This window comes from Bufo bufo, chromosome 1, assembly GCF_905171765.1.
Source record: "Bufo bufo chromosome 1, aBufBuf1.1, whole genome shotgun sequence".
Taxonomy (NCBI): Eukaryota; Metazoa; Chordata; class Amphibia; order Anura; family Bufonidae; genus Bufo; species Bufo bufo.
The window spans coordinates 474,864,211-474,885,897 of NC_053389.1; the positions used below are offsets into that span (position 1 = coordinate 474,864,211).

The 21,687-nt window shown below is 42.9% G+C and overlaps 1 protein-coding gene across 1 annotated transcript in view; it reads left to right on the plus strand.

Annotated features, from left to right (window-relative positions):
• Positions 1-21,687, plus strand: part of WIF1 (WNT inhibitory factor 1) — a 130,579-nt gene that overhangs the window by 34,151 nt on the left and 74,741 nt on the right. Inside the window, exon 3 of the mRNA XM_040409287.1 lies at positions 18,687-18,795. Coding sequence (XP_040265221.1) covers positions 18,687-18,795 — 109 coding nt within the window. The remainder of the gene's footprint in view (positions 1-18,686; positions 18,796-21,687) is intronic.

Consider the following 21,687-nt stretch of genomic DNA (forward strand, 5'->3'; position numbering starts at 1 on the left):
TCTGGCCTCGGACATCGCTTACTGACTTCGATTGATTGCCGCCTGTCCAGACCCGGAACCTCCTGGCCTCGCAAGTCCCCTCGGTGCTTGCACTAACTCGGGGACTGCTCTAGAGTAGCCCCTGGCAACTACCCTAATGGCCCAAGCCTATCCTCACCATCAGAGGCTCTAGTGAAGACCAGGTAGTTGCTTAGTTACGCCCCTGTAAAGTATACCCACTCAGTGGTGCAGTGGGTTCACACCCACTTGCATAATAGTTTGCTCAGGACATGGATCCCGCCGATCCGTTCCCTCCCAGTCTCACCGAGTTACATCAGGAGATGGCCCAACAGCGTGAGCATCAGGATCAAATCCTGTCCTATTTACGTAATGCGAATATGTGTCTAAACAACCTGACATCGGCTTCTTGGCCGCGGTTTATCCGGCTCCTGCTCCGCCATCTTTCTTTCATACCAGGATCCGAACCTCATCTATCAGCTCCTCCACGCTTCAATGGTGACCCTAAGCAGTGTCGGGGGTTCATAAATCAATGCACCCTTTATTTTTAACTCTTCTCCCACCAATTTGCCTCGGACCGAGCCAAAGTGTCTTTTCTTATTTCACACCTGTCTGGGGAAGCACTGGCCTGGATCAATCCTCTCTGGGAAAGGAACGACCCATAATGGATCTACAGGCCTTCCTAGAAGCCTTCTGCAGGGTGTTCGACGAACCCTGACACTGTGCATCAGCCACATCCTCCCTACTGCGGTTGCATCAAGGGAACCAATCAGTGGGCCGGTATGCAGTCCAATTCCGTACGCTGGCCTCTGAACTCAGCTGGAATAATGAGGCACTTGTGGCTACCTTTTTAGGGGGTCTCTGTGGGAGAATTAAAGACGAGCTGGCCGGACGGGATGTTCTTTCCACCTTGGATGACCTCATCTCCATGGCTACTCAAATTGATTTGCGGTTCCAGGAACGTGCCAGCGAAGTGGCACGTGAGGGGAGACCTTTTCGTCTGTGTCCGATAGAGTCGTAAAGTTTACGTCAAAATTCTGGAAAGCTCTCTGCAAGCTATTAAATGTATCTCTGGACTTCTCGTCAGCGTATCTTCCTCAGTCCACTTCACTAACAGTCATCATGACAACTGGGTATCCCTGATGCAGATGCCACCTCAAGAGCGTTCTCTAAAATCTGGGAGGAGACCAGGGGAGCTCTGAAAGAGGCTTCTGTGTGCATGTAGGAGGCCGCTGATAAAAGACGTAGAGATTTGACTAACTTCCGTCCTGGTGATAGTGTGGCTTGCTTTCAAATACATCCGGCTCAAAATACCCTCTTACAAATTGGGCCCACGCTTCATCAGTCCATTTGCAATTCTTGAGCAAATCAATGATGTTTCCTACAAACTTAAGCCGCCGGCCTCTCTCCGGGTACTGAATTCTTTCCACGTCTCCCTGCTGAAACCTGTCATCCTGAATTGTATTTTCAAGAAACCTGTCTCAGCTCCTGTTGCGGTCAGTGATGAGAACGTCTGAGGTAAAAGCTATTCTGGGAATGAAGAAGAGTAGAGGGAAAACGCTGGTGGATTGGAAGGGGTTTGGCCCTGAGGAAAGATCTTGGGAACCCAGAGAGAACATCAATGCACCTCTTCTTCAGAAAAAATTCTTGTCCAGGACCAGGCCTGAGGAGAGGGGGCATAAGGGGGGGGTTCTGCCCAGTGGTCCGTGCCGGTGCTGTTGCCCCTAACCACGGGCAAGGGCGCCAGGCTCCCTCTCTCCCTGCCGCTATGCACCATGCTGACAAGCACGGGCAGCAGGTAGCTTAACTATGTGTTCCATGCCAGAGTTTCCTTCATGCTGGAGACTTGTACTGGTGTTTGAGCTTGTGTGGGTGTGTCTCTTTTCACCTATGAAGCAGTACATATACGCCCTCTGTCTCACCAGCCTATGGCTGGATTGCAGCAGGTATTTAAAGGCGCTTCCTACCACAGGAAGATACCTGAGCAACCTCATGGTTTTAGCTTGTCTATCTCCAAGTGCTAAGGTGTCTCTCTTGTCTGCTTCGCTGTGTACCGGACCTTGCTTATTGAACTCCTGGACTTTGCCTGTTTGCCGTCTGCCTCTGACCTCGGACTTTGTTTATGAACTTTGCCTGTTTGCTGCCTGTCCATGACCTCGGATCTCGTTTATGGACTTTGTTTGTTTACCGCCTGCCTCTGGCCTCAGACTTTGCTTACTGACTTCGATTGATTGCCGCCTGACCAGACCCGGAACCTCCTGGCTGCACAAGTCCCCTTGGTGCTTGCAGTGAATCAGGGATTGCTCTGGAGTAGCCCCTGGCAACTACTATAATGGCCCAAGCCTATCCTCACCATCAGAGGCTCTAGTGAAGACCAGGTAGTTGCTTAGTTACGACCCTCCAGAGTATACCCAGTCAGTGGCGCAGTAGGTCCACACCCGCTTGCATAACACACATAACTAGAAGGTGTCGTTTCTGAAGAAACCACAGGATGTTGGCTTGAAATCTGATTGGCTGTTGGTGGCTCCACCCACTTTTTTGAATTTGAATCCCAGTCCTCCAGTGACCAACTGTGCCAAGTTTGAAGACTGTGCCAATAAAAGTCTAAGAGCAGCGGCAGTTTTAAATTTTCCTATTAAAACAGCTGACTAAAATTTGATAGGCCATTGTAGACTCCGCCCACTTTTTATAAATTTTAACCTTTGTCACACACTGACCCACCCTGCCGAGTTTGGGTGCTGTGGCTTAAATACTGTGAGAATGACAGCTTTTTAAAGGTTTCTCATTGAAGTCAATAGGGAAAATCTGATTGGTTGTTGTAGACTCCACCCACTTTTTAATGTCTCCAAAATGTGACATAAATTTTCAGGTTGACCCCATGACTAAGTGACCCAAGTTTGGTGAGTTTCACTCCGAAGCTGTATGAGTGACAAACGTTTGCATTTTTCCAATAAAACTCTATGGGGAAAAAAGAGGTTTTCGGGGGCCCGCCCCAGTGGCCCGGAGGGTGGGATCGGTTAACAAAGCAAAAGCAAGATACTCGGGTATGTGCCGACCAAGAGTGCAAAGTTCGGTATTTATACTCCTAAATCTGTGGGAGGAGTAGCAATTTGAAAGTCTCATTATAGTCAATGGGGAGAATTTGATTGGTTCTGTGTGGCCCCGCCCACATTTTAGGGTCTCCGAAATGTTCTAACAAATTGCGCGTTGACCCCATGACTAAGTGACCCAAGTTTGGGCCCGGAGGGTGGGATCGGTTAACAAAGCACAAGCAAGGTACTAGGGTGGGTGCCGACCAAGTCTGCAAAGTTTGGAATTTGTTCTCCTAAAAATGCGAGAGGAGTAGCAATTTGAACGTCTCATTACAGTCAATGGGGAGATTTTGATTGGTTCTGTGTGGCCCCGCCCACTTTTTGGGGTCCCCGAAATGTGCCAAAAATTTTCGGGTTGACCCCATGACTAAGTGACCCAAGTTTGGTGACTTTAGCGTCAAAGCCTGGCGAGTGGGAGCGATTTGAAAATGTACCCTGTCAAAGTCTAGGGGAAAAAAGGGGGCTTCCGGGGCCCGCCACGGGGGCCCCGGGGGTGGGATCGCTTATAAAAGCACAAGCAACTCGAGTCGCTATAGGTCGAAGAAGTGTAGAAAGTTTGGGGTATGTAGCCCCAAAACTGTAGGAGGAGTAGCGTATAGAAAACGCGGCTAAGAATAATAATAATAAAAACTAGAAGGTGTCGTTTCTGAAGAAACCACAGGATGTTGGCTTGAAATCTGATTGGCTGTTGGTGGCTCCACCCACTTTTTTGAATTTGAATCCCAGTCCTCCAGTGACCAACTGTGCCAAGTTTGAAGACTGTGCCAATACTGTTTGAAGACTGTGCCAATCATTGGAGTGGTTGCACCTTAAAGTCGGGGTGGTTGCATCTAAGGGTCGGGGTGGGTGCACCTAAGGTTCGGGGTGGTTGCACCGAAGGTTCGGGGTGGTTGCACCGAAGGTTCGGGGTGGTTGCACCGAAGGGTCGGGGTGGTTGCACCGAAGGGTCGGGGTGGTTGCACCTAAGGTTTAGGGTGGTTGCACTGAAGGGTCGGGGTGGTTGCACCTAAGGGTCGGGGTGGTTGCACCTAAGGGTCGGGGTGGTTGCACCGAAGGGTCGGGTTGGTTGCACCTAAGGGTCGGGTTGGTTGCACCTAAGGGTCGGGGTGGTTGCACCTAAGGGTCGGGGTGGTTGCACCTAATGGTCGGGGTGGTTGCACCTAAGAATCGGGGTGGTTGCACCGAAGAGTCGGGGTGGTTGCACCTAAGGGTCGGGGTGGTTGCACCTAAGGGTCGGGGTGGTTGCACCTAAGGGTCGGGGTGGTTGCACCTAAGGGTCGGGGTGGTTGCACCGAAGGGTCGGGGTGGTTGCACCTAAGGGTCGGGGTGGTTGCACCTAAGGGTCGGGGTGGTTGCACCTAAGGGTCGGGGTGGTTGCACCTAAGGGTCGGGGTGGTTGCACCTAAGAATCGGGGTGGTTGCACCGAAGGGTCGGGGTGGTTGCACCTAAGGGTCGGGGTGGTTGCACCTAAGGGTCGGGGTGGTTACACCAACTGTGCCAAGTTTGAAGACTGTGCCAATAAAAGTCTAAGAGCAGCGGCAGTTTTAAATTTTCCTATTAAAACAGCTGACTAAAATTTGATAGGCCGTTGTAGACTCCGCCCACTTTTTATAAATTTTAACCTTTGTCACACACTGACCCACCCTGCCAAGTTTGGGTGCTGTGGCTTAAATACTGTGAGAATGACAGCTTTTTAAAGGTTTCTCATTGAAGTCAATAGGGAAAATCTGATTGGTTGTTGTAGACTCCGCCCACTTTTTAATGTCCCCAAAATGTGACATAAATTTTCAGGTTGACCCCATGACTAAATGACCCAAGTTTGGTGAGTTTCACTCCGAAGCTGTATGAGTGACAAACGTTTGCATTTTTCCAATAAAACTCTATGGGAAAAAAGAGGTTTTCGGGGGCCCGCCCCAGGGGCCCGGAGGGTGGGATCGGTTAACAGAGCACAAGCAAGATACTCGGGTATGTGCCGACCAAGAGTGCAAAGTTCGGTATTTATACTCCTAAATCTGTGGGAGGAGTAGCAATTTGAACATCTCATTATAGTCAATGGGGAGAATTTGATTGGTTCTGTGTGGCCCCGCCCACATTTTAGGGTCTCCGAAATGTTCTAACAAATCGCGCGTTGACCCCATGACTAAGTGACCCAAGTTTGGTGACTTTAGTTTCAAATCTGTGCGACTGGGAGCGATTTGAAAATTTTCCCTGTCAAAGTCAATGGGAAAAACGTGGATTTTGGGGGCCCGCCCCAGGGGCCCGGAGGGTGGGATCGGTTAACAAAGCCCAAGCAAGGTACTAGGGTGGGTGCCGACCCAGTCTGCAAAGTTTGGAATTTGTTTTCCTAAAAATGCGGGAGGAGTAGCAATTTAAACGTCTCATTACAGTCAATGGGGAGATTTTGATTGGTTCTGTGTGGCTCCGCCCACTTTTTGAGGTCCCCGAAATGTGCCAAAAATTTTCGGCTTGACCCCATGACTAAGTGACCCAAGTTTGGTGACTTTAGCGTCAAAGCCTGGCGAGTGGGAGCGATTTGAAAATGTACCCTGTCAAAGTCTATGGGAAAAAAGGGGGCTTCCGGGGCCCGCCACGGGGGCCCCGGGGGTGGGATCGCTTATAAAAGCACAAGCAACTCGAGTCGCTATAGGTCGAAGAAGTGTAGAAAGTTTGGGGTATGTAGCCCCAAAACTGTAGGAGGAGTAGCGTATAGAAAACGCGGCTAAGAATAATAATAAGAAGAATAAGCTGAAACGCTTTTTGACTATCGAATAACAGTATGTTGGCTTTTTCAAGCCAACATAATAATACAGAGGATAAATGGAAGAGCTTTAAATCCACATTGAGTAATTACACTACTAAATGTAGTCCTGTATAGAACAAGTATAAACAGCTAAACTTAAACCCCTCATGGCTTACAGATACTGTAAAAAGGGCAATAAATTAGTAAAATAGTCACTGAAGATAAGGAAAAGACAGAGTTACTAATTGTTTTTTTTAGCTCTGTATATACAAAGGAAGAGAAAGGAGCTGATATCTGCAGTGCTAGTGCTGTTAGTACATCCAGTAATATACTCAACTGGCTAACTGTAGATATGGTCCAGGCTAAGTTAAATAAGATAAATGTGAACAAGGCTCCAGATGGATAACACCCAAGAGTTCTTAAATAGTTCGGTTCAGTGCCCCTGTTTAAAATTTTTAAAGTTTCTCTAGGGACTGGTATAGTGCCAAGTAACTGGTGCAAGGCAAATGTGGTGCCCATATTCATAAAGGAATCTAGGTCCTCCAAAGGTAATTATAGACCAGTTAGTTTAACTTCTATTGTGGGATAAATGTTTGAAGAACTCTTAAGGGACTATATGCAGGAGTATGTGACTGTCAATAATATCATAACTGATAACTAGCATGGGTTTACCAAGGACAGAAGTTGTCAGACAAACCTGATTTGTTTTTATGAGGAGATGAGAAGAAGCCTGGACAGAGGGGTGGCTGTGGATTTTGCAAAGGCATTTGATACTGTCCCTCATAGACGTTTAATACGAAAAATAAGGTCTTGGCTTGGAAAGTATAGTTTATAATTGGATTGAAAACTGACTGAAGGACCGTGTCCAGAGACTCATGGTCAAAGATTAAAAAGTTAAAAGTGGTGTACCCCAAGGTTCAGTGCTGGGTCTTCTATTATTTAATTTATTTATTAATAATATTGAGGATGGAATTAATAGCACCATTTCTTTTTTGCAGATAACGCTAAGCTGTGTAGTACTGTGCAGTCTTTGAAAGATGTCCATAAACTACAAGCTGACATTTACAACTTGGCAAATAAGATTCAGTGTGGATAAATGTAAAGTTATGCATCTGGGGAATTATAATAACCGTGCATCATATGTCCTAGTGGGGCAGTCACTTGTAGAAGAAGGATTTGGGTGTCCTTGTAGATGGTAGATTAAATAACAGCATGCAATGTCAATGCTTCTAAGGCTACCAGGATATTGTCATGTATTAAGCGAGGCATGGATTCACAGGACAGGGATATAATATTACCACTTTATAAAGCTTTGGTGCGGTCTCATCAGGAATATGCAGTTCAGTTCTAGGCACCAGTCCACAGAAAGGATGTTTTGGAACTGGAAAAAGTACAAAGGAGAGCAACTAAACTGATCAGGGGCATGGAGGGTCTTAGTTATGAAGAAAGTTTAAAATAATTAAATTTATTTTGTCTTCAGAAGAGACGTCTAAGGGGGGGACATGATTAACCTATACATATATATAAATGGGCCATACAAAAAAATATAGTGAAGAGCTGTTCCATATAAAATGCCCTCAAAAGACAAGAGAGCACTGGCTCTGACTAGAGAAGAATAAGTTCAGTCTCCAGAAGCATCAATGATTCTTTACTGTAAGAACTGTAAATCTGCGGAATAGACTACTTCAGGACATGGTCACAGCAGGAACAGTGGACAGTTTTAAAAAGGGTTTAGATAAATTCTTAAAAGTCTCACTTCCTTTCTGGGATTCGCATCCCCGCCCATCCCTTGGTTGAACTAGATGGGCTTATGTTTTTATTAGTATTAACTATGTAACATGGTTGACATATTTAGCTTGTACATCTAGATTTTCATCATTAGTGTTGAGCGTGAATATTCGAATAGCAAATATTATTTGCGAATACCGCAACTTCGAAAATTCACGAATATTTTGAATATAGTGCTATATATTAGTTATTTTTTCCCATCTGAAAAGTGAACACATGATTCCTCCCTGCTTCTTGCTTGTGGGCCAATGAGTCATTGGCCTGCAAGCAATTTAAGCAGGGAGGAATCATGATAAAAAATAATAATATATAGCACTGTAGCGAATATATTCGTTTTTTAGAAAATTCGTCTTTTTTTTATTCTGTACAGTTGCCCCGGCATACTCCTCCCCGACAAGTGTCCCCATCACCATGGAAACGCCTGGTGGTCAGAATATACCATCGGATCTGAGTTTTCACGATCTGAGTGAGATTGTGAAAACTCAGATCCGATGGTACATTCTAACCCCCCAGGCATTTCCATGGTGACGAAGATGCTTGTTGGGGCGCGGTATGCGAATATAATGAGGCAGTAAGGTGCCCAGAGGGGCGTTATTTTCAATCAAAAGGTGCCCAGGAACGCCCTCGAGTGCTCAGGTCCGCCCCCCCTACAGAGCTCAAGCACGCCTCTCTCTCCTCTCATACACTACGCCCCCAGCCTTACCATTGCTGTCACGCCCCCCCATCCTGGTTACGTCGCTAGTAGCCGATAACCCCGCCTACCCTTTCCCTTCCCGTTTTTGGCTTGGTTGAGGTTAAACTGGAAGAGCGCAGGTCCTGTGCCTGTTGGTGAAGCTGAAGGGAAAACTCCGATCCGATGGTATATTCTAACCACCAGACGTTCCCATGGTAATGGGGACGGTTGTCAGGGAGGAGTATGCCGGAACAACTGTACAGGATTAAAAAAAAGACGAACATTCTAAACAAATATATTCGCTATAGTGATATATATTCGTTTTTAGAATATTCGTTATTTTTTTCTACCTGTACAGTTGTTTCACTTCGGCATACTCCCAAGCGTCCCCATCACTATGGGAACGCCTGGTGGTTAGAATATACCATCGGATCTGAGTGAGATTGTGAAAACTCAGATCCAATGGTATATTCTAACCCCCAGGCGTTCGCATGGTGATGGGGACGCTTGTCGGGGAGGAGTATGCTGAAGTGAAACAACTGTACAGGTAGAAAAAAATGACGAATATTAGAAAAAACGAATATATAGCACTATATCGAATATAGTGCTATATATTCATTTTTAGAATATTCGCGAATATAACGAAAAAAATATAATCTTTAAATATCACGAATGCTAATATAGCCCCTGCCGCTCATCACTATTGATCATCTGAGCTTTGCATAAAAACACAGCAATATACTTGGTTTTTCATAGAGGTCATAACCAGGGGAATTGGCCACATGAAGGATGTTAGGCAGGAGGTGTAATGGCAGCTTTACATAATTCACAATAGCATCATTGCTTCCATATTCAAGCCATGAAGACTATGTTCTGTTTTTAGGGGGATCCCAGTGAATTCTGTCAAACCTCCTTGACCCTGTTAGGGTTCTGGTATTTCTGATGGCAAAAGTAGTACCATAGACTGCCTGATGGAAAATAAGTGGTATTAACAGACACTTAGGATACGTCCACAGATTTTTTTGCTGCAAATTCAAAGCAAACCTGTAATATATTTTGCGTGTATGGCATTTTCACCCGCTCCATTAAAAGTCCAGAAATTTACTGTGCATGCTACAGATTTAAAAATCCACACTACAGGTCTACTTTTCTCAATGTGTAGATATTTGTTTATAATGGTGGCTACAGTCAACCTGTTATTGTTTAAATATACTACTCTGACAGCAGTATAAAATATTTAAACAAAATTACCGGTAATCTGCACAGAATCTTCAACCATTTTAAGGGTCTTTTACATGAGCTGATGATCAGGAACAAAATTATGGCATTTAAGGCTAGACGTTCACTTTAAAGGGGTTGTGCCATCATTAAGTTTCCCAGCCAAGATGGGAATAGCGTACACTAATTGTTGGTCCATGCATGGTCAGAGTTACGGAAATAGCTGACTATAGCAGGGAATGGGAGCTGTGCAAACAGTGTAGCACAACAAGCTTCACTGATGCCATAATTAGGCAGTTACAAATACGGTGTAGCTTGCTGTGCTATGCTGTATGCGTAGCTCCCATTGACTGTTATGAAAGTTATGGAAAGAGCGGAGTACTGGCTGATTGGCCATTTCCTTAATTCTGTCTCCCTCGGCCAGAGATTATTATAGATTATTCGCGTCTCAGCTTTGAAAGGCCAAGGTGGGACAATCCCTGTAAGTATAAATAACTTTCCATAACTTGAAAACCAAAATGCTTGTGCTAAGTCCATAAAAAAGGCTATAGAGTTTGTTGGATCGTGGGCAACATAGAACTACCCTTTATGACCCCTGTTTTTGTAGAGTATTTTTTTCTAAAAGTAATGATTTTCTGAAAACTTTATCATCTAATCTAAGAAGGTTGTGCAAGTAATATTGTGGAGCAGCCAGATGTCTTTTATAAAACCTAAGGCTTCTTTAATACCATGTTTTTGTTTTCTGTTAAATGTATCCATTTTTATTCAGAAGCCTTAGAAAACTGAGGTATATAACAGATACTTAAGTTTCAGTTTTTTTTTAACTGGATTGGAAAGCACAGATATCTGCGCTATTCCATCCAGCAAAAAAGTGATACGTTTTTATACCAGATTATCAGTGATGTTCAATTTGCACCGTATGCCTGAAACAAGTGTGGTGTCGAAGTGGAAAAAAACAGAAGAAGCAGGGACAGAATCATGGCACACTCCCAGAAGATTTCTTAGGCAGGTAAGTAGGAAGTAGGAATATTTAGTTTTTTAAATATATTTTTTATTGCGTTCTTTAGCTTGTAATCAGTCAGAAAATTTTACAATTTCCATTAAAACATAAAAAAGTTCTAAAATTCATAGAATATATAGTCAAGACAATGACAAGCCTATAAAATGATTTCATGCTTCACACCCTGCTTTCATCAAACAATCCTCTGTTTGTAAAAGTTTGAGACTTATCGCTGTTATTTTGGTCTGCAGAAATGTCACCTTGTTGAAATTTCACCTTCTTTGTTGTTCCTATGCTGCACAAATTTCTGATTTCACCATTTTCTCAACCATGCTTAAAAACTGAAGCTCTCTTCCAGCATGTTCTTCTCTTTGATCCACACACTTTTTTGTCTGCCACTTTTATCCTCTATATAATTTCTGCTTTCTTTGGCCATTTTTTATATTTTTTGTCTATTGGACAGTCTCAGATATGGTGTTTTCTTTAAAACTTTGCCTAAACTTTGCTTAAAGCCTCTAGACTACATACAAATGACAGTGAAAAATTGTGAGTTTTTCATGACCATTTCTTAGCAATTTGTGTATCCACTTTCTGGCTGTCTGGCCATTTTAATGGCCGTTTTGCACCAATTTGTTAAAAAAAAAAAACACTGCAGTGCCCTCAGTATGTATATATTATGCCTCCCCATAGTACCCCCAGTATAAATAATGCATCAACTAGTTATAATGGACCCCGTGGTGCCTCCAGTATAGATAATTGGCCTTTTAGTACCTCCCAGTAGTTATAATAGCCCCCAAGCTGTGCCCTGTATAAATATTTGTCTCCAGTTGTCCCACCTGTAGGAAGGCGCAAAGGTCCGTCATTGACGGAAGGTATGTGTCACCGAGATTCCTGGTCTCGGTGAGGCAAGAGCTGGTAATTTTAAGTGTCAGCGGCAGTTAGTGCTGACTGACACTATTTGTTATTTAGTATGGCTGTAGAGCCGATCCGGGTCGGCTCTTACTGGGAGCAGCCAAAGTGCAGGGTTGGTCAGCCTCCCCACGTTCTAGGCCGGGTTTTGGTTTGGGATATAAAAACCCAGCCAGCAGTCTCAGCTGTGTGGATTATCCTCCACTTCACAGTGAAGCTATGGAGACGCTGTGGTTTTGGGATCTGCATGAGGTGTGCCGTGCTAAAGGGCTGAGAGCCGCATTGCTGGAAAACAGGCCCCCTAAAGCCTACAGTGGATGGCTGATAAAAACTGCTAACCAGGTGAACGTTTGTGTTCTGTGGACTTTCCATGGTGTGTACATACACCAATTGTAACGGTCGCGTACACACACACACAGGGGGAGGGAAGTGACCACTGCGCTCCACCCTTACCCCTGGCCCTGCCTACTTGCCTTGTGAGTCCTAATGACAGGGGACAACTGGACGGCAATCCCTAACTTGGAATAAGTGCAGGGATGACAGACAGACAAACAACAGGACGTGAACGGACTGAGTCAATACCAGGAAGCTATAAAGTACAAATGGAGCAAGCAGAGAATTGTCAGGAGAAGCCGGGGTCATAAATACCAGGAGAGACGTGAAGTACCAAAGGAGTCAGCAGGGGATCGTCAGGAGGAGGCCGGGGTCAGAATACCAGGAGAGAAGCAAAGTACACAAGGAGCAGGCAGAGGATCGTCAGGAATTCAGCAGGAGGTAAGTACGCCAGGAAAGACCAAATCACAGGTGGAACCTAAATTAACAGGCAACCTGTGGCCAGCAGGCTGCCTGTATTTATAGTGGGGAGTGAGGGTCATGTGACGTGGCCAGCGTCACATGACCGACAGACCAACTAGTCGAGCACCGAGTGATCAGCTCGGCGCTCAAGGCAGACTTAGGAGCAGGGAGCCACCCAGCTAGTAAAGCCGCCCTGGGAACGAGGTAAAACACAGATCCTTGTTCCCGAAGCTAAGCAGCAGGTCTGCAGCTAATGGGGGACCGAGTGTACCTTCGGAACCCCGTTACACCAATACTGCGAACTGTTATTTTGTTTTGCCTTTTGTGTGAATAAACACTGAACTATTTAGTTCAGTGTTTATTCACACAAAAGGCAAAACAAAATAACAGTTCGCAGTATTGGTGTAACGGGGTTCCGAAGGTACACTCGGTCCCCCATTAGCCGCAGAACTGCTGCTTAGCTTCGGGAACGAGGATCTGTGTTTTACCTCGTTAAAGACTTTGTGATTGCGTCTATACTGCGTCCGCTAAGCTGCCTACCAGAGCAAATCCCCACACACCATACATATTTTATGGCCCCAATTGTGCCTCCATACATATATTATGGCCCCATTTTTGCCCCCATGCAAATATAATCCTGCCTCCTTTTGCTCATCTGTGCTAGTGCTGACATAAAAAAATAATAATAATTATACTCACCTCATCCCCTTGCACACAATGCATCACTCGCTCCACACTGAAGGCACCAGGACATGATATACCCAGTGGACACCACAACACTGGGAACACAAGTCTTGCTGCCTTCAGTGCAGAGCGAGTGTTCCATTGTGTGCAAGTGGATGAGGTGAGTATTTTGTGGTAGGGCATTTCATAGTTTGATTACTCTAACTATAAAGAACCCTTGCCTGCACTACTCTACATGTAATAAGTGCCCCCTCATCCTTTGTAAACTTTTTGGAGAGAATAACATAGTAATATAGTTTGTAAGGCTGAAAAAAGACATATGTCCACCCAGCCTATCATCCTGCAAAGTTGATCCATAGGGAGGCAAAGAACCATTGAGATAGATGCCAGTTTTCTTCATTTTAGGAGAAACAATTCCTTCCCAGCTCCAGTCTTGCAATCAGAATAACTACCTGGATCAACAACCATTCTCTAGAATTCTAGCAACTGTGACCTGTGACCTGTAAAACCAGTAAAACATCCATTCCAGTCCCCTCATAATTTCACTGCTTGTACAGTAAATAATCCCCTTATTCTCTCTAGACTGAGACGGATGCTCCCTTGTCACTGTCACAGTCCTGGGTATAAATAGATTATAGATCATTTATACACATAAATAAGATCGATTTTTCTAACATCTTATTATAAGAACTTCCAAACCATTTAATACTTCAGACATTAACTAAGTATTATATTATACTACACTCAGGTTGGCAGGATTAAGGGTGTCTGGAGACCATTGATTTCCTGACTTCTCCTGTTCCCAAAGCTTGCACTCAGAGCACTGTTCTGTGACGTCACTTTTTAGGTACAGATGCTGTTGCCCACCAACCTAGATCTAGAATCTAATAGGATCTAGCTAAAAAGTGATGTTACAAAGTGGCGTTAACTGAGCATGAGCTTCAGGAACAGAAGATGTGCTGCCGGCTGTTCCACACTACTACTAGTTTGGATCTACCTGTTGGCACAACTAACCTTGGTGGAATACATCAGACCCATGGACTGGATTGAATAATGGGACCTTACGGAACAATTTACCAAACTGAATCAAACCCATTCAGCGGAAGTTGGGGACCAGCAATATGTAGGTAATCAATGGTCTTCAGGCACCCTTAATGCTGTCAAATTGAGTATAGTATAATATAATACTCAGTTACTGTTTAAATTTCATATTTAGCAAGCCAGCGTAGTAGTGTATAAATATATAGCACTGTAACCACATTTGGTTTATGCGGTATACGCAGTACTATCAACCATAAGGTAGTAGTGCCAGTTTGTATACATATCAGATAGGAACAATAAGAATACAAAACTTGTGTATATTAAGCAAAACATTATAATTAAGATAAAAGAGTACACAGAAAATACATGAACAGTAGTGTAGTGAATTGTCACCAATAATTCAAAATAAAGGGCTTATCTCAAGGCTTCTAGTAAATAGGGGCAAGGGAAAAGAAAAGTGAAAAGAACAAAATTTACTAGTGATATCAAAATTGAATGACTAGAACTCCCACATTAAACAATTGTTCCTTATCTTGCAGTATGCCTGCAAGTTTGTCATTTATCAAGTTCAACTTATTTTTAACTAGGTCAAAGTGAATGGTGGATATTTTCCAAGACCAGACCACAGTGATTTAGTCAGCCAGGCAGATGAAAGGAATTAATTTTTGTTAGAATTTTTGGACACCCTAAATTATAGTGTTAAACTGAGCTTGCAGATAGATGTTTACTGTTTTAATAGAGTAGATACACCAAAAATCTGACATACCAACATTGAACATTTAATTACCGATTAGTGATAAAATTTATATCATGTGACAATGGTGCCTGTCAATGGGTGACATATATTAGGCAGCATTCAATTCTTGAAGTTGAAATGATGGAAGCAGGAAAAAATGGGCAAGCATAAAGATCTAAGTGAATTATGACGCTGTGGTCAGTACTACCATAATGGGTCTAAAGAAGGGCAAGTTGTGAACCAGCGACAGGATCATGGGTGCCCAAGGCTCATGCACGTGGGGAACAAATGTAGTCATCTGATCTGATATCACTTCAAAGCTGCTGTAGAACAAATTGCTGAAACATGTTCTGCTATTGATGATAATAAGGTGCCAGAACACACAGTGCATTGTGGCTTGCTGCATGTCAGGCTGTGTAGCTTCCGACCAGTCACAGTGACCATGTTCACCCATTGCCACCATTAACATACCCCTACATTGGGAATTTGAGCATTGGAACTGGGCCATGGAACAATAAAAGAAGGTGGCTTGAGCTGAATAAACACAATTTTTTTGTGTGTGTCATTTACCAGGGGAAATGCAAGAGAGCACCAAAATGCCCTAGGGGAAGAAAGCAAGCTGACAAAGGTAGTGTGGATATTACTTTGAAATGTAGGCAAAGTACCCACCTTCATGGCAACAGTATTCCCTAATGGCCTTTTTCAGCAGGATAATGCACCCTGCCACACTGCAAAAGTTCAGTTGAGGAACATGACAAAGAGTTAATGGTATTGAATTGACTTCTAAGTTCCCTAGATCTCAATCTAATCAAACATCTCTGAGATGTCTTGAAAAATCAAGTCCAATCCATGAAGGCATCATCTTGCATCTTAGATTCAAAGTCTGCTGCCAACGTCTTGGTGGCAGATAACACAGGACAAATTCTGAAGTTTTGTGGGTTCTATGCCTTGAAAGGTCAGAGCTGTTTTAATAGCGCAAACGGGACCTACAGAATGGTAACCATATAGTTCGCTAGCCAAAAAAGTTAATAGGGCATAAATGAAAAGAGAATAGTCATTCTCCAGGGCTGTATAAACAAACACATTAAGTTGAAACCATTCTGAATCAGAAAAGTAAAGGCCTTTTTAATCCATCATCAATCATCCAAGACAGAAAATGAGGTTAGAAAAAAGTTGCATTGCAGGTAAATGGTGTGGGAGTGGTGCTTCCTCTGGAGAGAGCTTTTGCCAGAGCCTGTCAAGGACTATAAATGAGAAAGAAAGTATTGGGTACAAAATGGGTGCTCTGTCAGGCGAAGAAAAATAGAAAAGCAATTTTTGGGCATAAAGGGAAAGGCACCATCTAAAGCTTAATTCTTAAAGGAACACAAATCATAGAAAATGTAAAATAAAGGAAACAAAAAATATTACAGCAAATAAATTCCTGTGTTGATCTCCTTGTTTCTTCATATTCCATTTTGTTTTATATTATAATTAAAATTGAGAACTACAGGTATATTAAGAAATCTCTGTTTCTCTGTGTGTCCCAGGAGCTCAACCATCCTCCGCACTGTCCTGTGTCTGACTATAAGACAACTGGCTGCAGCAGGAGCCTCCTATCTCTGCTCTGTCTTCAGTAGGGCAAAAAGAAAATTAAAATGGTATTCCAGTTATGACAAGTTATCCCCTATCCACAACTTGTTATAACCGGAATACCCCTTTAAGTCCTGCTCCTCAACTAAGCTCCACCCCTCCATTGATCCACAGCTGAAAATAGAACAGACCAGCAGGAAATTAACCCCTATGCCCATTATCTTCAAGATTGATTCAGGAACATGCAGAAAATCCCCTTAATGACAAATAGTAAGAGCAAGTGTATCTGTGATTTACTTTTATCATTCATTCCTAGGTTTAGTATTCCTTTAACTGAACAGAGAAGGAAAGTGGACTTGTGCTAGTTAAGATGTAATGCCAGCGGTCCCTGTCCTCCAACACCTCTCCTTTCCCGTCAAACAGCTTTCTCAGTACTCACCATCCCTGCTTCGTCCTGTGCTGACAATGGCCACTCCTGCCTCCTTCTTCCTGCTCATGCTTTTGTGCGCTCCGAAACTGCACACACGTGTGTGCTCTCCACAGCTCTTAAAGAGCTAGTGTGTGCACTGGCTAATCTGTCATCAGCCTATGACAGTTCCCTGAGTTATACTGTATATGGAATGTTCCCACGATAGGAAGGTGCTTGAGAAATAAGGTTTCTAACTTGTCTAGTTCCTCCAAAGGTGAGCTGCTGTTGTGTGTTTTGACCACCTGTGTCTGAATTGATTCTGTCCTGCCTGTGCTGACTTATTGCCAGTTTTACCATGTTGCACAAACACTGCCTTTCTTAGCCTCAGCTTTCCCTCTGACCATGTCTCTGCCTGTCCCCTTGGTGCCATGCAACCATGTCTTTTGGTTTAGCAGCCTCAGAGATAGCAACCTGCTGGCCCCTCAGCAGAGTCCACAACTGAAAGAATGAATACTAGGGTGGTCATCTTAACAAACCCTTCATGAGTAACCCTATATCAAATCTGTTTAATAGCACTGTGAGTCAACACCTTGTAGACCCACAGCTAGTTGCATTGTAATATTTTTTGATATAAATGCATATGAAGCTGCCCATATTTATCACCCCAAACTAAAAGAATATTCTTAAAATACGAACGTTTGTTAGCAATGATCTTAGCGATTATCTGCCAGTGTAATAGAGCCGAATTTTATAAGTTGATGACAAATGATGATGGTAAACTTGAAGATGACACAAACAGATGAAGATGTTAGATAATGGAGCAGAGAGAAGGTGATGAACACAGTCAGATAATGAAGCAGACAGATAAAGATAATCAAAGATAACAGACAATAAGTGATCCTGACTAGCTTTCCCTGAATGTTTCCCTAGAACACTTGCACTCAAAGCAAACACCACTGACCTTAACAATCCATGAAGATATCCCATGAAAACCCTTATCTGAAATACTGACCTAATATTAATGAGGACAATAGAACCCAGAGACAAGAAGACGAAACAGAGCAGAGCTGAACTGGAATCAAAGATAACAGATTCAAACTGCAAGGTCACAAACAAACTACAACACTCTGGATAAGAAATAATCATAAAAACCTAACTACACACACATGGAGCCACTAGACCAGGAACTAGATTCAAGATATAAGGATTTGCTGGATACATAGATACATAACTGGCAAATTCACAGTAGAGACCAAAATTATTTGAAGAAAGGCTATCCAATCAGGTACTTCTTCCCAAAGTAGCCTCATTAATGGATTATCTGTGAGAAAGTTGCTAAGCAATTGCCTAACGCAAACTAATAAACAGGAGAAGATGATGCTACAGGCAAAAACCTGCTAGACGTAACAAGAAGGGAACAAGTGGACCTTCGTGTGGTGCACCAGTAATAATAAATATCCCCAATATACCTAGCTGGCAGTTATGAATATTCTGGTGGCAAAATCAGAGCTTTTAACTAGTTAAAGGGGTTGTCCCATGAAATATATTCTACAGTTTTCAAACCAGCACCTGGATCTGAATACTCTTGTAATTGCATGTAATTCAAAAATTTGTATAGCTACTGGGTTATTCAATAAAATTTATCTGTATAGTGCCACTTAATTTTTTATTTCTTTGACCGACTCATTAAAAAGGCCGCACATGCTCAGTTTCATCTTTCAACTGCTTCCTGAGTTCTGATAGGTAGAGCACGGACACGCCTCCTGAGCTGTGGCAGAAAAGACACTCCCCTTGAGCTGTCAGCTTGATATAAATCAAAAAAAAAAAATAATCTAGCAGAGCATCTGATTTAAATTTTTTACATTATTCATGGGAAAACCTCTTTAAGACTATGTTGGCACATGTCAGTTCAGCGCCTTAAACTGTAATATACTTGATGCGTCCTACTGTGTTCAGATAATATAAAGTCTACTGATATTTAAATGATTTATTTGCCTAAGTTTGTCATATACATTTTTCTTTTTGTTACAGGCAGAATATTTTTATGAGTTTCTGTCACTTCGCTCTCTGGATAAAGCAATTATGGCAGATCCCACTGTAAATATACCATTACTGGGCGCTATCCCACACAAGGCTTCAGGTAAGTTTGATGGTTGTTAAATAGCAGTTATTAATATATACTCTCTTCGGGTAGTGGTCCATGCCCACCACTGATGTACTACTCACCATGCTTCCCAGTGTCCTCTGCAAGCTGCTGTCTCCATTGCTCCATTCTCTGTTCCCTTAGGGTGCATGCGCTCACTTTTGGCCTCTTAAAGGGCCTAGCAAATCCTTTGCTAGCAAATCACTGAGTGTCTCTAGGTATATATGGTACACTCACCAGGCAGAGGGTGTCTGAGCTTTAAAGTTCCTGTGACCAGCAAGGTGTTTGGAAGACTTGTGCTTCAGATATTTTCTTGTCTGCTTGCACCAGAGTCCCATACCCCAATGGGTCAGCTACCAACTATACTGGGACTAACCCAAGAGGTAGCAGTCTGGTTGCTCCCCTGCAGCAAAGTCCCTGTACAGGGATTAAAGTGTGAATACCAGAGGAGCACCGGGATAATGCCCTTAGGGTCTATCCCAAAGCCAAACCAATCAGTTGGCCCAGTGGGTCCACACTCACTGATCTGTGGCAACATTAACATACTGTAAATTTATTTAAGTTATTTAATGCACTTATATAGCATTACTATTTTCCACAGTGCTTTACAGACATTAGCGTCTGGCTGTCCCAAGTGGGGCTCACAATCTAAGTTCCCTATCAGTATGTTTTCGGAGTATGTGAGGAAACCTGAGTACCCAGAGAAAACCCACGCAAACATGGGGGAGAACATACAAACTCGATGCAGATGTTGTCCTTGATCGTATTCAAACCCAGGACCCCAGTGCTGCAAGGCATCAGTGCTAAACCCATATTATATATTTGCTATAGACAGTATATACAGGAGAAACTCGAAAAATTTGAATATCGTGCAAAAGTTCATTTATTTCAGTAATGCAACTTAAAAGGTGAAACTAATATATGAGATAGACTCATTACATGCAAAGTGAGATATTTCAAGCCTTTATTTGTTAAAATTTGGATGATTATGGCTTACAGTTCATGAAAACCCCAAATTCACAGTCTCAGAAAATTAGAATATTACATGAAATCAATAAAAAAAAGGATGTTAAATATAAAAATGTAGGACCTCTGAAAAGTATAATCATGCATATGTACTCAGTACTTGGTTTAGGCCCCTTTTGCATCAATTACTGCCTCAATACAGCGTGGCATGGATGCTATCAGCCTATGATACTGCTGAGGTGTTATGGAAGACCAGGGTGCTTCAGCTCTTCTGCATTGTTCGGTCTCATGTCTCTCATCTTTCTCTTGGCAATGCCCCATAGATTCTCTATGGGGTTCAGGTCAGGCGAGTTTGCTGGCCAATCAAGCACAGTAATCCCATGGTCATTGAACCAGCTTTTGGTACTTTTGGCAGTGTGGGCAGGTGCCAAGTCCTGCTGGAAAATGAAGTCACCATCTCCATAAAGCACGTCTGCGGAAGGAAGCATGAAGTGCTCCAAAATCTCCTGATAGAGGGCTGCGTTGACTCTGGACTTAATGAAGCACAGTGGACCAACACCAGCAGATGACATGGCTCCCCAAATCAACACAGACTGTGGAAACTTCACACTGGACTTCAAGCATCTTGCATTGTGTGCCTCTCCATTCTTCCTCCAGACTCTGGGTCCTTGGTTTCCAAATGAGATGCAAAAGTTGCTCTCATCAGAAAAGACGACTTTGGACCACTGAGCAACAGACCAGTACTTTTTTTTCTTTAGCCCAGGTAAGACGCTTCTGACGTTGTTTGTTGTTCAGGAGAGGCTTGACAAGAGGAATACGACATTTGAAGCCCATGTCCAGGATCCATCTGTGTGTGATGGCTCTTGATGTACTAACTCCAGCCTCAGTCCACTCCTTGTGAAAGTCCCCAACACTTTTGAATGGCCTTTTCCAGACAATCCTCTCCAGGCTGCGGTCATACTTGCTGCTTGTGCACCTTTTTCTTCCACACTTGTCCCTTCCACATAGCTTTTTTATTAATGTGCTTTGATACAGCACTTTGGGAACATCCAACTTCTTTTGCAATTACCTTTTGAGGCTTTTACTCCTTATGGAGGGTGTCAATAATGGTTTTCTCCACAACTGTCAGGTCAGCAGTCTTTCCCATGATTGTGATTCCTACTGAACTAGTGTTGATCATGAATATTCGAATTGCTAATTTTTATTGCGAATATTGGCATTTCGCAAATATTTAGAATATAGTGACATATATTCGTAATTTTGAATATTCAAGATTAATTTTTTTAAACAGTACACATGATCCCTCCCTGCTTCTAGCTTGTGGGCCAATGAGAAGGCTGCAATATCTTTGACTTTAGGAGTAGTGTTGATTGCGAATTTTCATACTGCACATTTTTATCGCAAATTTTTCAATTGCCGATTTGCGCAATCAAGAAAATAATGACTGAGATAGCAAATTCTCGAATTCGTGAATATATGGCGAATATTCACCCAAATATTCGCAAAATATCACGAATTCGAATATTGCCCCTGCCGCTCATCACTATACTAAACTAGACTGAGAGACAATTTAAAGGCTCAGGAACCCTTTGCAGGTGTTATGGATTAATTAGCTATTTAGAGTGTGACACTTTGAGCCTAAAATATTGAACCTTTTCACAATATTCTAATTTTATGAGATTGTGACTTTGGGGTTTTCATAAGCTGTAAGCCATAATTATCCAAATTATAACAAATAAAGGCTTAAAATATCTCACTTTGCCTGTAATGAGTCTATCTCATATATTAGTTTCACCTTTTAAGTTGCATTACTGAAATAAAATGAACTTTTGCACAATATTCAAATTTTTCGAGTTTTACCTGTGTGTGTGTATGTATGTGTATATATATATATATATATATATATACAGTACAGACCAAAAG